Below are 16,843 nucleotides of genomic sequence, written 5' to 3'. Positions count from 1 at the left end.
GTTGTTGTTCCATAAAATTTTTTGCTTTCTTAAGATACTCTACAATGTGTGTGTTCAATATAAGTATTGTTTAACTTCCATTGCTAGAATGTAAGCTCTGTGAAGGTGGTAGGGATCTTTACCTGTTTTGTTCATTAATATATTCCAAGTGTCTATAACTGGTTTTGGTACATTATAGTTTTTCAGTAACTGTTTGATGAATTTATGAATGAGTATGTATGGTGCATGCTTCTGTTTCTTTTTTTCTTTTTTTAATATATTTTATTGATTTTTCACAGAGAGGAAGAGAGAGGGACAGAGAGCTAGAAACATCGATGAGAGAGAAACATCGATCAGCTGCCTTCTGCACACCCCCCACTGGGGATGTGCCCGCAACCAAGGCACATGCCCCTGACCGGAATCGAACCCGGGACCCTTGAGTCCGCAGGCCGACGCTCTATCCACTGAGCCAAACCGGTTTCGGCTGCTTCTGTTTCTTTATGTGCCTTTCTCTATTTGGAAACTCCCATCCTTGTGTGTGTGTGTGTGTATACACATATATACTATCTTCTTTCCATTATGCATCTCCTCCCCCAATTATTCTCATCTTTAAAAGCCTTGTTTTAAAATGGTTATCTATTCTGATAAAATTATTTGTCCCAATTCTAACATTAGTATGTATCATTTTAATACTAATAACAAGAGAATCAGTGTTAAGCACAGCCACAGTCAGTTCTTGTCTGCTCAATCAGAGGCTGATAAAGTCAGTGAAAGCTGCAGAAAGTTTTAGGTTTCTTTTGGCAGTCTCTCCACTAGGTAGAAAGGATAGGACAGTGGTTTATAGAAGCTGTAATCTAGAGGGGAGTTCTCAAATTTCAAGGTGTTTAAGAATCACCCTGGGCAGTTTACTAAAAAATGGGAGCTTGTTAAAAATGCAGTTCCCTTCTTCTCAACCCCTGAGTTTTTGAATCAGTATGTCCACCATGGGGCCCAGAGTCTGCATTTTCAATAAGCACCAGGGATTCCTTATTCAGGAGAACTATGAACACAATAAGAAACATTGCTTTAGACTCTGAGTATACTTAGGAACTTTATTGATTCACAGGTGGAAGAGAAAGGGCAGGACAAAGCAAGGAAAAATTTTCTTGAATAGGTGTTTAAAATATGGAAGAAAACTAGGAAGGAGAACATACTTGTTTATATATGAGAAAGACAGCTGTGGACACTCCATGACCTAAAAGAATCTTGAATATTAAGTAATTTATTTAATAATGAAATACCTTTGGAATTTCCAGTGCAAAGATTTCACTGTATTATAAACAGTCCATCTATTATTGTATTACCATGATTGTCCAAAATATGTATCTTACTATAACTTTTATTTATTGGCCCTGGTTGAATTTTCCAAAGCCACACAGAGCAGGCAACTGTAGTATGGTAATTTGTGTTAAAATGTAAAAATTAGAAACAACCTAAGTATCCATCAATGAATGACTGGATAAGTAAAATTGTGTGTGTGTCTGTGTGCGTATGCACACACATATATACATACTCGTAGATCCACACAATGAAATATTAGCCATAAAAAAGAAGGAAATCTTGCCGTTTGTGATGACATGGATGGATCTGGAGGGCATTATGCTAAGTGACATAAGATAAGAGACAAATACCTTTTGATCTCATTTATATGTGGAATCTTAAAAAACCATCAAACAATTGAGCTCAGAGATATAGAGAACAGATTGCTAGTTGCCAGAGACAAGGTGGGGATGGGCAAAATAGGTGAAGGGGGGGGGGGAGGGGGTCAAAAGATACAAACTTCCATTATAAGTCATGGGGTTATAATGTATAGCATGGTGACTATAGTTAATAATACTGTATAGTATATTTGAAAGTTACTAAAAGAGTAGATTTAAAAAGTTCTCATCATAGAAAAAAATTGTAACTACATGGGGATAGATTTACTAGACTTATTGTGGTGATCATTTAGCAATATCTACAAATATCGAATCATTATGTTATATACCTGAAACTAACAATGTTTTATGTCAATTATACTTCAATTAAAAAAAAATAAAAGAAATTATAACCCTTAACTTTCACAGAGATATTTTAAAATTTAGTCTACTTCTAACTGGTGAAATTTCATCCACCAAGGGAGAAGGATATACAGCTTTGCTCTGCCAGACATTGTTTTTTATTCTGCCCCAAAGTAGCTTTCTTCCTATTCTCCTGAGTTGTCTGATTGTTTCCCTCCATCTCAGCCTTTCTGTTTTTCTCAATACCTAAGGTTTTCTCCAGGGTCTGCCAGAGCAGACACAGTTTCAGGGTTGTCAAGAGAAGACCTCATCTTACTCTGGTACATTCAGTTGTACTAGAGTGGCCACTTTTCTCCTATAGATAGGTTCACTTTCCTTCCAATCTGGAGTTTTAATGAGTGTAAAAATAAGATGATATACTCAGAAGTGGCTATTGAGGCAGAAAGATATTTCTTCTTGCATCTCAGATTTTCCTTCTGGTATCATTGTTCTTATTCCTAAATTGTAAGCTTTTTTTTTTTTTTTTTTTTTGTGAGGGTCTGTTGGTAGTAACTTTTTCAATATTTATCACCTTGGTTCTCAAATGTAATTTATGGAATTTAGGAATCTACGTTGACACTTATCTCTCATCAGCTTGGCACATTCTGTGTGGGCTTCCATTGTTGCTGTTGAGAAATTAGCTCTCAGTCGTAGTGACATTTTTTTATGTAGGTTTGTGTCTTTTTTCTCTTGCTATTTTTAGGATCTCTTGTTCTTAGGATTTGCTCTTTCACAATGAACTATCTAGTGTTATTTTTTCGTAATTTGGCTGGGTGTTGGAGTTTTGACTTTAAGAATCAGTTTCACAATGAGGTGTCTAGTGTTATTATTTTTTCTTAATTTGGTTGGGTTCTGGAGTTTTAAATTTGAGAATCAGTGTCCTGACATTCTGTTTGAATATTGACTCTCATTCTCTGTTCTCTGAAACTCTTTAGTTTTTTAGACTTTCTCACTGTTATCATCTCTCTTAACCTCTCGTGTCCCCCCTCCCCCCGCTGTGTTCTGTGCAGTTTCTTTAGACCTACTTCTATTTTGCTAATTATCTCTTTATCTTTATCGTTGTGTAGTCTGCTGTTTAACTTCTGTATTGTAATTTGAATTATTACAGTTTTCATTTTTAGAGGTTCCATTTGTATCTTTTTAAGATGATGTTTATAGTGTCTCCTCTGTTGACTATCAAGTTTCTGTATTTGTGTAGGTTTGTTTCTGTGTCCTTTTTGTTTATTGGCATTTCTATGTCTTTGGCATCTGTACCACACCCTTAATTAATTACTATATCCTTAAAATAAGTCTTGATTAACTTCCCTATTTTTCTTCAAAATTGTTTTACCTATTCTTCGCCCTTGGTTTTTAAGAATCAGCTGTACTACATTTTATCTTTGTTGTGCCTGGCTTCCTTTTCCGAGCTGCTATTTGCTGTGTCAGGATAAAGTCCTGCTATATTGGTGTCTTTCAGCTTTAATAGTTTTTGATCTTTGAACTTCCCTTTGCAACTTCTTCTTTATGTTTTCTTTGCCTTCCTCTGTCTTCTTGTAATTTTTTTTCTTATGGTCATTACAAAAGTATTTTAAAGCCCTGGCCGGGTAGCTCAGTTGGTTAGAGCATCGTCCCGATATGTCAAGGTCAGGGCATATATAAGAAGCAACCAATGAATGCATAAATAAGTGGAACAACAAATTGACGTTTCTCTCTCTCTCTCTCATTTTCTTTCTCCCTCCCCCCTCCATCCCTCCCTCCCTCTCTCCATCTCTCCCTGTCCCTCTCTTTCCTCCCTCTCGCCCCCTTTCCTCCCTCTCCCTTCTCTCTCTCTCTCTCTCTAAAATCAATAAATAAAAAATAAAAAAGTACTTTAAAATTAAGGTAGTATATTGGGGAAAACAAATAATAGAAAAGAATATAAAGCAAAAGGTGCAAATCCCTCTGATATCAGTTTGCTGAGCTCTTTCAGATTTTTTTCTGAACATGTACAAATGTGTGTTTATAAAAGTAAAAATTGTCATATACATACTATTTTTTAGTTTACTTTATTTCATTTAGTATTTAAAAAGGCATTCTTCTATAGCTGTAACACATTCCTTTTAATGACTGAATCATATGTATACACAGTAATTTAACCAGTTCCCTTTTTATGGGTTTGTAGATATCCACCTACTTTTTGATCTTGCAGCTTTCAAATACTGCTGATCCTAATCAGCAAAGTGGAGGTTGTGCATTTTATTTCACATCTACCTGAGGTCTCCCCTCTTAACTCTTTTCAAGGGTATTAGTGGGGTTCTGTCAAGAGCTATCCTCTTAGGGCATTGGCATATACCTTTCTTAAGAGGGGAGAGTTGATAGTTAAGCTTGGTGTAAATCTTTAGTGTGGTCATATGTGTATTTTACTAAAAAGAAATACTCAAAGGTGTTTGTTTGTTTGTTACATGCGGTATCCTAGAGGAGATTGTTTGTGATGTAGTGTTAGAGGTAGCACCCAGATTGAAGAGTACAGAAATGAATGAGAAAATGGAGATGGAGAGCTTAAGCAGGTCTTTGTCCCAACTTGACTATGAGATGGTAGGGGAAGAAGAGAGGCAGTTCTTGGCATTTTGCTTTTTGTTAGTATTTTGCCTTTTGAAAGAAGTTAAAGTTGGATCGCTGCGTTATATAATTTGCCATTTTCTTAATTTTCCTAGCCTCCACCAGGCAATGTGAAAATGCCGAATGTACCCAGTACACAACCAGCAATAATGAAACCAACAGAGGAACCTCCACCTTATACACAGATTGCAAAGGTTAGTTCATGTTACATGTGCAAATTCATATGGAAATTACAATATCAGTATCATTTACTTCCAGAGCTAAATAACTTTTTATTTGTTGCATTCCATATTGTTTAATTTTTAACTTACTTTTGAGTCTAGGTTAGCCACCTTGTAGACTCTGTAATACTCACATGTCTCTTTCAACTTATAACATTTGCTTTATTCCATGACTAGAGGCCCATTGCACGAAGATTTGTGCAAGAATAGGCCTTCCTTTCCCTGGCTTTGCTCCTGGCCGCCCGGGAGCCTTTGCAAGTCTTTGCTCCCGGTGGGAGCGCTGCTCTTGTAGCTCCCTCTGTCCCCACCCTCCCCCTCATAGCAGGTGTCCCGCCCCGCCTGGCCACTCTGCACCTGCGTATACAAATTAACCCGCCATCTTTGTTGGGTTAATTTGCATACTCCTGATTGGCTGATGGGCGTCTCAGAGGTATGGTCAATTTTCATATTTCTCTTTTATTAGTGTAGGTTAGCAATTATCGAATTCATCTATTACCTTGGTGTATAATTTTTATAGTGAAAATTTTATTGCCTTTGGTATCACTTTTTAAAAAATATATATTTTATTGATTTTTTACAGAGAGGAAGGGAGAGGGAGAGAGAGTTAGAAACATCGATGAGAGAGAAACATCAATCAGCTGCCCTCCTGCACACCCCCCACTGGGGATGTGCCCGCAACCAAGGTACATGCCCTTGACCGGAATCGAACCTGAGACCCTTCAGTCCACAGGCTGATGCTCTATCCACTGAGCCAAACCGGTTAGGGCTTGGTATCACTTTTTATTACACAATGCCATTACAGTAACAATGACAGAATAATAAATATTACTGGAAGAGTGTTATAATGGCTAAGCAAGAGACATTGGTAGGAGTTTGAGAAAAATACAAGATAAAAGTAGATGACTAGGATTCCTGTTATCACATAAAGGCAGGTGGAGTTATAGATCAGAATTTTTGAACCATGTCCTTCTTTCATGCCATTATTTTATAAAATATAAGATGTTATTAAAAAAAATGTTTTGAGTTCTTGCATTGGGAACCTTATATGCCATTTAACCCAATTCATAAGAGTCAATTCAGTTGCTCTTTTCTCCATTTGTCTGTTTTCCTCACCACTTCCCTTTTTCTTTGTTATTCACTCATTTAGGCACAGAGGTGACATCACCTTATTTTCATTTTCCTGATTACCTTAGGACTCTGACCACTCTTAGGATTTTTTCTGTCCTAATGTGCCCAATATTCCCATGAAGGTTTTCACAACCAAAAGACCAAATGGATTAAATATCTGTAAAATATTTTCTGAAACTGAAATCTTCAGTAAATTCCTATACTTTGGAAGAACATTTGAATTAGGTTTCTAGCATAATGAGGGAGAAGAAAGAGATAGCATATCAATGTTTCAATATTTTATACTTATGACAACCTATTCACTTACTATTTTTTATGTAGGAACATGCCTTGGCCCAAGCTGAACTTCTTAAGCGCCAGGAAGAACTAGAAAGAAAAGCTGCAGAATTAGACCGTCGAGAACGAGAAATGCAAAACCTCAGTCAACATGGTAGTATCCAAAATGTTTGAAATAAAAATAACTTTAAACACTTTAAATAATGTCTGCACTGCCTCTAGGTCATTTGGTTTGTGAATAAAATTCTTCCCTGTTTTCCTATTCTAACAAGGAGATCAGACACAGCAGATATTCTACTTGATACTGTGTAGCTCTTTGAAATTGGCTGATTTGCATAGTCTTTTGATAGATTAGAACAGTGTTAGCCTTATCACACAGAAAGTGAATTCAAATATGATAATTTTGGTTTATTCTAATGCCAGGAACCTTTGATTATGCATTTGAGCTGTCTTTGCTTCTAATGAAATTTTATGAGTACATGGGACTACATTTGACTCTCCTAGTTTAGTTAGCCTACCAGTATTTTCAAAGTATTTGTCCCTGTTCTCACAAGTATTTTGTATCAGTTGAATCATGTGAAAGAAATAAGTCTGTGGTGACTCTAGGAAGCTTCGGGTATTTTGATGATGCCAAAGAAATAAATAAATGCTGAATTGATTATTAGCTATGAAATCTACTCAGACTGTTATTACCAAAGGCCACTTCAAGAGAGTATTTTAGGGAAAGCTAGCAGTCTCTGGATATGAAGAGATAAGAGAGCTAGACAAGTCATTGTTAGTATGTCTGGGATAGTGATGGGATGACAAGACTAGGACAGCAATAATAAATTATCTGTTTCTTATCTTAGAATGTGTAAACCCAGGGGCTCCTGAGGGTACATTTATCCTGGGCCATTTTCTTATTTGCAACATCAGAGACATCCCTAAAAGGAAAACTAAAGGTGTAATTGAACGTTTCTGAAATACCTATAACTAAAAGCTATCCTGTTTCCTTAGCATTGAATAATACAAGTTATTTCTACAAGAGATGTTTTAGTAAGGGTTGTAATGAAGAGTGGGAAATTAAGAGATAGATTTGTAGTATGTTATACGTTTAATCCTCAGTACAGTTCTCTGAAGGGTGGTATAGTTGTTGTTCTCATTTTTCAGATGTAGAAACACAGTCTTTAGAAGCTTAAGTAAGTTGCCCAAGGCCTCCTAGACAGTAAGTGGCCAGGCCAGGCATGTCTGGTTTCAAGTCTTGTTCTTTACAGTCGTGCTCTGTTACTTCTCAAATAGTGTGAGACTTGTATGAGAAATGCATGAACTACATGAAATTAGAAAAGAATGATAAACAGTGGAGACATGTGGGGGAGAATCAGAAATAGGTCATGCTTTTTCTGCTATGAAATTTTTTCTGGTCTGTAAAATTAATTTTAAAAGGTTGTGAGATTATCATATCTAAAATGACAAAATGGCCTTTAGATGTTATTTTTACTCTCTATTTTTAATGTTTGACTTCTTGCTTTAATTTTATATTTTCCCTACTTTCAGTCTAATTTCTTTATATAGACCCTTTACCTTCCCCCTTCACAGTTTGAATTTGTTTTTTTCTCTAGGTTTTTGAAGGTGCTATAATTCCTTAGCATCTTCTTCACGACTGTTTCATGTTTTCTTATAGTTTTATAATTATATGTCTTTTGGATGTTATTTTTCTGAGACTTCGGGATTTCTGAATTTGATACTTTTGGTATTGGTTAATCTTGTGTGTTTTTCATGAAGTTAACAGTAGAAAATTCCAAAGATTCAAAAGCTCAGTCTTTCTTCTCCACACAGGTTAGAAATTATATTTAAAGATGTAAGACACTGAGAAAGAAATTATAGAGATTTTAAAAACTGCATGACCTGCATGTGAGAGCCAGACTCTTGGGACTTTGAAAGTAATTTTTTAGGGCAGAGTCACAGGGTATGTGCCTCTATGCTCTTTTTCATTTCCTCATTTCAACTGTACATAAATGGTTTCTGCTAAATATTATATGACACTGGAAAATGACTTTACCATCCAATGTTTTAAAAGATATAAAGATTGGCTTTTAGAGTTCTCCAAGAATGTAGAGAATACAGTGTTGTATTTGTAAAACACCTATAAAACTATAGATATTGTTCTTTATTCTGAAACCAAAAATAAGAATAGCACATATTTGTCCTAATATAAATAACTTTTAAAAAAAAATTTTGCAGGCAGAAAAAATAATTGGCCACCTCTTCCTGGCAATTTTCCTGTGGGACCTTGCTTCTATCAGGATTTTTCTGTAGACATTCCTGTGGAATTCCAGAAGACAGTAAAGATTATGTACTACTTGTGGATGTGTGAGTACAGAATAAATTATATATTCAACAAATTTTCTATTTTATTGTCAAAACACCTTTTTTTGGAACTCATATTAAGGATGGTATCATTAATTGGTCTTTTTCTATAGATCTTCTAATTTTCAGAGTGAAATGTATATTTGGGTACTTCAAAATTTTACTATATGTGACGATCTAAGTTCTTAGCTGAAGAAAACCTATATATTAAGAACTGGCATTCTCTTGAGGAAAGATCTTTTCTGTCACATAGGTAGAATTTTGCAGTTATTCCTTTTCCTTGAAAAATCTTCTCTGGGCAATATTTGCTTTGAAAAAATAGGCATATATTTTTATGTAAATGAAGGCCATTAAACATTCTGTTAAAGCATTATGACTATTTTTAAAAGGGGCATAAAATATTATAATATTATAAACTGATTTTTCTTATAGCTTTGAGCACAATTTACACTTCATTTTCAAGTGGGGATGAATACTATTATTATTTAAAGTACCTAATTAATATAGGAGGTTTTATTGAATAGGATATTAGGACATACATTTTAGGTTATGATGCTCACATTGCTTTGAGTAAAATTACAACTCATGGTATACCAAAATAAAATGTCAACCTGTTAATAGTTTGCTGTATGTACACAGAATTTCCACTTACTCTGTTTCATTTTCATTCCAGTCATCTCAGTCCCATTTAATATCATCATGTCAGTAGGAGAGGTAGCTATCACAACTTCTCACCTGCACAACCTCTGGGTTAATGGATAATTTGTAGGGCGCATTCTTGATGGAGGAAATTTGTTTGTGTTTACTGTATGATCAGGGAGCCTTTCCCCCCTTCAAATATGAGGTAATTTTCCCCAAAATCTTTTAGGAGCATTCTTTATACACTGAGTGGCCAGATTATTATGATCTCTGAACGCATAATAATCTGGCCACTCAGTGTATATCCTATATAATAAAAGACTAATATGCAAATTTTCCCCTCGACCAGGAGTTCGACCAGCAGGCAGGCCGGCCAACCACCCATGTCCCTTCCCCCTGGCCAGGCTGGCCGGACCCCACCCATGCACAAATTCATGCACCGGGCCTCTTAATATATATATATTAAGAGGCCCGGTGCATGAATTTGTATATATGTATATATGTATGTATATATATATATGTATATGTATATGTGTGTGTGTGTGTATGTGTATATATATATATATATATATATATATATATATATCCTATCTAATAAAGAGGGAATATGCTCATTGACCATCACTCCATCACAAAGATGGCTGCACCCACAGCTGAGGCCAAGTTCCCATAAGGAGCCTTAATGAGCAATCAGCAGGGACCTGAGGCTACACCCTCCCCCACCCCCGCAGGGCTTGGCAGGGGACCTCAGGCTGTGTCCCCCACCTGGCGGGGCTTGTCAGAGGACCTCAAGGCATGCCCCCTGCCCCGGTATGGGCTGGGGGACCTCAGGTCACGCCTCCTGTCCTGGTGCCAGGCTAGGGGACCTGAGGCTACGCCCCCTGCCCGGCAGGGCTTGACAAGGGTGGGACTGGCTGGGTATGGATCTAGCCCATTTGGGGGAGGGGGGGCGCCGGGTCTGGGTCTCACACGATTTTGAGGTGCATGTGGGTGGGCAGGGACTTGACTCTGGGTCCTGTGGTGAGCCCTAGACTCTGACAGGAGGAATGTTTTCATATACATTTTACTAATTTTCTTTCATCTCTGACACTTCTATTATAGAGAAAGCGCAAGTAGCAATATTAAATTATTTCCCCTAATTAATCCCCTTTTAATGTGCACGAATTTCATGCACTGGGTCACTAGTGTGTGTGTTTACTGAGTGGCCAGATTATTATGCGTTCAGAGATCATAATAATCTGGCCACTCAGTGTATAAGGTGAACTTGCTCTGGAATGTGAGAAGTGATTTCTTATGGATAGTACATTTTTAACCCTCATTTTGGGTTGGATTTTGTTGTTGATGTAATATATTTTGCTGAATCCCTAGCATCAGCATATATTATACTAGTATATTGTTAACATTAAAGGTTATGATTCTGTGTATGTACATGCTGACCAACTGATATTTTATTTAATCAACATACTCATATATATGAAAATATAAATTATTTTTAATGGGCAGAAATTGGCTTAGCATTTTAGGTATATGTTCTTTGGCTTAGTGAAAAACATTCCGATGGTGGAGATGGTGGTTGGAAAAAAATTCATTATGGAATTTAGTAAATAGAAATTGAATGGGGAGGATGATTAATTTTAACTGAATGATTAACTGGTTTCCCAATGCCACTTTGTTTAAAATAGGCCTTTTTTGTCTTAGAAATATATAACTTTCTGAGGTTCTTAGAAATGATATAGTTGGCTATAGTTTTTCCTAATTCTGTTCAGTTGGCAGATCTGTTAACTGTATTCAGAGAGGGCCCAAGATTCCAGTTAAGGTTCTGATTTGAAGAAGCGTTACCTGTGACAAAATAGATCTAGTACCAGCTCAATAATGCCTCTAAGTTTCATAGAATAGAAGTATTTAAATAACTTCTTTTTAAGAAGTGTCAACTTGTTACTGATTTTAGGGTTGACTAATGCTTTTACACTGTAATCCTATGTAAGAAAGAAGTAATATGCAAATTGACCGTCATGCCCTCACAAGATGGCTGCCTACGACCAGGCTGGCAGGGGGGTTAGTGAGGGACGACCAAATGACTGAACAAACAGGCTGCGTGGGGCAACCAGGCTGGCAGGGGGGTTAGTGAGGGATGACCAAACGACTAAACAAGCAGGCTGCGTGGGGCGACCAGGCTGGCAGGGGTGTTAGTGAGGGATGACCAAATGACTGAACAGCAGGCTTCGTGGGGTGACTAGGCCAGCAGGGGGGCTGTGAAGGGCAACCAGGACAGCGGGGGGGGGGGGGCAGTTGGGGGCAACCAGGCTGGCAGGGGGGGCAGTAAGAGGCGACCAGGCCGGCTGGGGGGGAAGCATTTAGGGGTGACCAGGCCAGGGGGGGTGCATTTGGGGGTGACCAGGCTAGCAGGGGGGGGGCAGTTGGGGGTGATTAGGCTGGTGGGGGGGCAGTGAGGGGTGACTAGGCCAGCAGTGGGGGCAGTTAGGGGTGACCAGGCCAGTGGGGGGGTGCAGTTGGGGGCAACCAGGCCGGCAGGGGGAGGCAGTTAGGAGCGACCAGGCTGGCAGGCGGGGCAGTTAAGGGGGATCAGGCCGGCATGTAGAGGCAGTGAGGGGTGATCAAGCCGGCAGGGTGGGGGGGCAGTTAGGGGTGACCAGGCAGGCAGTCAGGTGAGCGATTAGTAGCCAGCGGTCCAGGATTGTGAGAGGGATGTTGGACTGCCTGTTTAGGATCGGGCATCCCCCATGGGGTCCTGGATTGGAGAGGGTGCAGGCTGGACTGAGGGCCCCTCCCCCACACGAATTTTGTGCACCGGGCCTCTAGTGATAATTATAATGAGCTAACATTTATTGAGGATTTACTTTGTGCAAGGCACAATGCTAATCACTTTTATGTATATTACATTTTTAAATTGTAACCACACTATGAAGCAGGTATTATATTACTTAGTTTTGTAGATAGGGAAACTAAAGGATAGAGAATATGAGTTACTTGTCCAAGAGTACACAGACAGGAAGGTTGGAGTTGAATCGCTTGAGTCCAGAGCCCAGAGTCTGGAGTTACATGTTATACCACCTACAGAGTACCAAAATGAAGAAGTAATTGACATTTTAAACCCAAATATGACAGATATGCTTTCAAAGATACCTTACTTAAAGTGCTTAGTAAAGCAAATTGAAATTTTATATGAAGAAGAGTCATTCAGCTTGCAGATCAGGTCAACAAAATGGACTAAATATTTCATTAGTATTCTACCTACATTTGGAATCCAACAAGTGGTTTGGAATTGGATAGAAATTAGCAACAGAGTCATTCATTTCACATTACCTTGTCTTTCTGTGTGTTTTTTGATCTCTATAAAGTGGACCGATTGTTTAATAAGTAGGCCTAAACATTTTACTCTTCACTGGAGTGCAAATAAATGACTTTTTGATTATAGTTGTTTGTTACTATAAAAACACTTTGAAAAAGATTTTAATAGATTACACAAACTTAAATTGAAATCTTTTATCTAAACCTGGAAGAATTTCTGTGAACTTTAAAATACTCATACCCATATATTGTCTTTTTAAAACAGATTAGTAGATAAACCTTTAAAAATTATTTCTCTAAAGGTTGATATTTGACTTAGAATGTTCTGAACATTTAATACTTTTTTAGGCAGTTAGATGCCATTTAATGTTAACAGAGTAATAATTTTCTATCTCACAATCTTTTCAATTCTGTTTTTAAGCCCTCAACAGAACTACTTTTATTTTGAGGCAAAAGATTTTGAGTAAATTTGTTAATCAAGCTTTCATGAGAGTTAGAAATCCTAATTGGAATAAAGTAATTATTAGTAAGAGTCATTCTTGTATAATAGAATGGAATGGAATTTTAAGGCTGGAAGAGTTCCTGCATTTTTATAGATGAAAAATGGAAATACACAGATTGATTAGCTCAATATTATTATATCACTATTATCTAGATCTTTTCCTTTGGAACTTTTTCTCCTATTCTAGAGATTGTGTATTTATCTAGTTGTTAGATGAGAGCAAATTAGATGAGGCATCCTAGAATGTGTGTTTTTGCCCTGTTTCATTAATTATTACTCTTATTTGATTAATGATTTAAAGGGATTTTAAAGTTTGTTTTTAATGTGAGTTTTTTATTTAGATTCACTAGGTTTTTATTTATTTTTATTCAACTAGTAGTTTGTCAGTATACTTTTGTATTGATAATTTGCATTAAAATTATTTTAACTTCTGAAAGAATTTATTTTCTATAATAAATTCAGCCAGTAATAAATTTTTGCAAGTGCTTAAAATTATTATAATGGGTAAATGTGGTTTTTAGGATTATAGTGTATAGTTATATGTTATCCAGATTTTTTGTTTTTGGTCTGTCAGGGAAAATAATTATTAACAACATATGAAGAGTTTGCCAAGATCTATTTATGTTAACTAAAGAAAGGTCTGCCACTGGAGCTGAAATGCATCAGTGTACTTTTTTTTCTTGAATAAGTGTAATCCTCTACCAAAACACAGTTTGAATCCCAGGACTTTAAAAAAAATGGACAACTCAATGAAGACGAATTAATAATCCTTACAGATTGACTTTGTAGTCACTGGAAATTTCTACTGTATTGATTATTTTTAGTCCAATGATTCCAATTTTATTGTTTAAACATGTCATGATGAGATTGCACAGGGCACTTCTCTTTTGTGTATAATCTGCTCGGAGAGACGTCTGCAGACCCACTCTGTAAAAATAGAGTTCTGAGTGTAGGATCTTTCCCCTCCCAAGTCCTGGTTCTTTTCCTGGCAGGCACTACTTTCTTCCTGAGCCTTCAATCAGGAGACATATCACATGTTTCCTTCTCAGGGGAGAGGCCCTTTAGGTAGTACTTCTCTGGTTTACCTGTGTAATTGCACTTTAAAAAAGGGCCAGAAGAATTTTTGCCAAACAGTGCATGTATTAGGACTCCTTTTCCTGTGATTACTCTATTTTCAAATCAAATGCATAAGAAACAGCAATGTTTTGAAAAATACTAAATGAAAACATGGTGTAAAATACATTCGCTCTTGGGAAGTATTTTTTTCATTTATAATTTTTGTTGAATGAACCTCATAAATTAATTGTAAACATTTCTTTTCTATTTTGTTTTTTGATTCCACAGTCCATACAGTAACACTGTTTCTAAATATCTTCGGATGCTTGGCTTGGTTTTGTGTTGATGCTACAAGAGGGGTTGATTTTGGATTGAGTATCCTGTGGTTCTTGCTTTTTACTCCTTGTTCATTTGTCTGTTGGTACAGACCACTTTACGGAGCTTTCAGGTAAAATGTGTGTACTTTAAAATATGCTCTTTAAAACCTGTGAAGTAAATACTCATGGTACACTTTAACGGGAAAATTGGCATTTTCATTAAAAAATTTTTTTTATTGTATAACACCTTCAGAAAAGTCTATATATTATATTCATGTGTATTCAATCACAAGTGGTCATTATAGCCTAAATCTTAAATGAAACTAGGTAACGTAAATGCATGTAATGTTTAAAGTGAATCACTTTCACCTAGCAACTTTGTAAGTATGTTCTGTGTAAATTCACTTTTGGTTTTTCAAAAGACAGCAACATTTAAAAAATATTTAGACTATAAGATGAAGTATAATACTTTGCATGGTATATTTAATTGTTGGTTAGGAGTAACATTTCCTAAATGCATATTCTGTGGGCAATTAGTAGGTGTTGTGGAAAAAAAACGGTTCATTAGCTTACGTTTGGGAATAGCTGGATAATAAAGTTCAGCAAGTTACTTCATTTTAGGATTTCTTAGACTCTTTAAGAGCCTAGTGTGCTTTATGATTTGATCATGAAACCATTATTATTATACTTATTATTATTTTGTCAAGCACCTTTTTGGACTATTGTTTTAAGAAATAAACATTGGGAAATGCTGATTTAGATGCTAGCACTGTTTGAGTCCATATATTCAGTTGTTTATCAACTCATTTTTATTTGAATAAATTAATTTATGAATAATGAATCTCTTTCAACTCTCATGAATGAGAGGTAGCATTACTGAGAAATAGGCATGTACCAGTATTGTGCAGATGATATATTAGGGAAATTAAAGGTCACATTCAATTTTATAACTTTTTTTCCATTTCAACATAAAATTTCTTTGATTAACTAGAATGTTTACCATCCCCACCTCACACACACAAAATATGGAATTAGAAACCCAGATATGTAAACAGATGGGGTTGGGGGGACAGAAAGAAAAGAGAGAAGATTGAGAATTTGGAGATAAAAGGTGTCACTCAACAGAAAACTAAATTGGTTAGAAATAAAATGCAGGGGAAAATAGATGGGAGGAGAGAAAATGAGGAAAGAACCTTTGGGTATTTATTGAAATATGGAGTTTGGTTGTCAAGGAATGCGGCAAGGGACCCCCGTAGATGTGGGTTGGAGAGAAATTAAAAGGAACTATTTACTTTTTGCACGATGTAGGAAGAGAGTTCTTTTCCTTGTTATCTAAGCCTGGCTCACAAGGTTTACCAATTTTTAATTTTTTGACATCTGGCCTCTGCCTGCCTACTTTTGTCATGTTACCAGTATAACCGTAATAATACTGGTGGGTGGCAATAGGCTGTATCAATTTGAAATTTTAAAAGTGACCTGAGACTAGAGACTTTGGATTTTAAACCTCTATGTAATATAGCTAAACAGACTATTAAAAACCAGTTTTTGCCCTGTCCGGTGTTGTTAAGTGGTTAGAGTGGCCCTCAGACCACAGGGTCACAGGTTTGATTCCCAGTCAGGGGCATGTATCTGGGTTGTGGGTTTGATCCCTGGCCCCTGTCAGTGCATGAGTGGGAGGCAACCAATTGATGTGTCTCTCTTACATCTAGGTTTTTCTCTCTCCCTCCCATTTACCCCTTCCACTCTCTAAAAAATCAATGGAAAAATGTCCTCAAGTGACAAAACAAACAAAAAGCCAGTCTTTTGCCATTTATTACTTGAAGTCACTCACTTCCTTTTGTTCTCTTTCTTTGCCATTTGTAGGCTAGATTTTTAGCTGAATTCCAAGCCTTTAGAGTATATCAAAAATATGCTAATTATCTGGGTTTCACTATTTGGAGCAGAACTGAGAGGAAAAATTTTTATGGTGAAAGTTGAAATTAGAATATTTGAAATCATTAATATACACCTTCTCAGTGTGTAACTTTGGGATTTTCTTCACCCAGATTGCCAAGTGTTTGTGAGTCAAAGTCTCTTTGGAAGTACTTAGTAAAGTTTGTTAAACATTTATTCATCACAGATTTCTTCCTTAAATATGAAACTCAAACCAGATACATTGGATATGATTATTTATATTAAATATAGGATTTTTAAAGAGATTTTACTTATTCATGTAGGTGCTTTACTAGTATTTGAGATTGGTTTTGATAGAGATTTCTGCCTTTGAGAAAGGGCAGTCGGGATATTCAAGGGTTTTTTGTTGTATTTTAAGAATGATGATTAAGAAATGAAACAAACATCTGAACATACTATGTAAGTCCGTAGATAATGGGTAAGTAAACTTTTTAGGCCAGGCATATATATATTTTTTAGTCC

The 16,843-nt window shown here is 36.5% G+C and overlaps 1 protein-coding gene across 2 annotated transcripts in view; it reads left to right on the top strand.

Annotated features, from left to right (window-relative positions):
- SCAMP1 (secretory carrier membrane protein 1) overlaps positions 1-16,843 on the top strand; it is a 71,980-nt gene that overhangs the window by 30,566 nt on the left and 24,571 nt on the right. For both annotated transcript variants that reach the window (XM_079798720.1, XM_079798719.1), the window contains 4 exons: positions 4,730-4,828; positions 6,305-6,413; positions 8,480-8,608; positions 14,400-14,559. In XM_079798720.1, the coding sequence (XP_079654846.1) occupies positions 4,730-4,828; positions 6,305-6,413; positions 8,480-8,608; positions 14,400-14,559 (497 nt within the window). The remainder of the gene's footprint in view (positions 1-4,729; positions 4,829-6,304; positions 6,414-8,479; positions 8,609-14,399; positions 14,560-16,843) is intronic.

Source organism: Cnephaeus nilssonii (genome assembly GCF_951640355.1).
Source record: "Cnephaeus nilssonii genome assembly, chromosome: 2".
In the NCBI taxonomy this organism is placed as follows: Eukaryota; Metazoa; Chordata; class Mammalia; order Chiroptera; family Vespertilionidae; genus Cnephaeus; species Cnephaeus nilssonii.
This window is presented reverse-complemented; position numbering and strand designations above follow the sequence as displayed.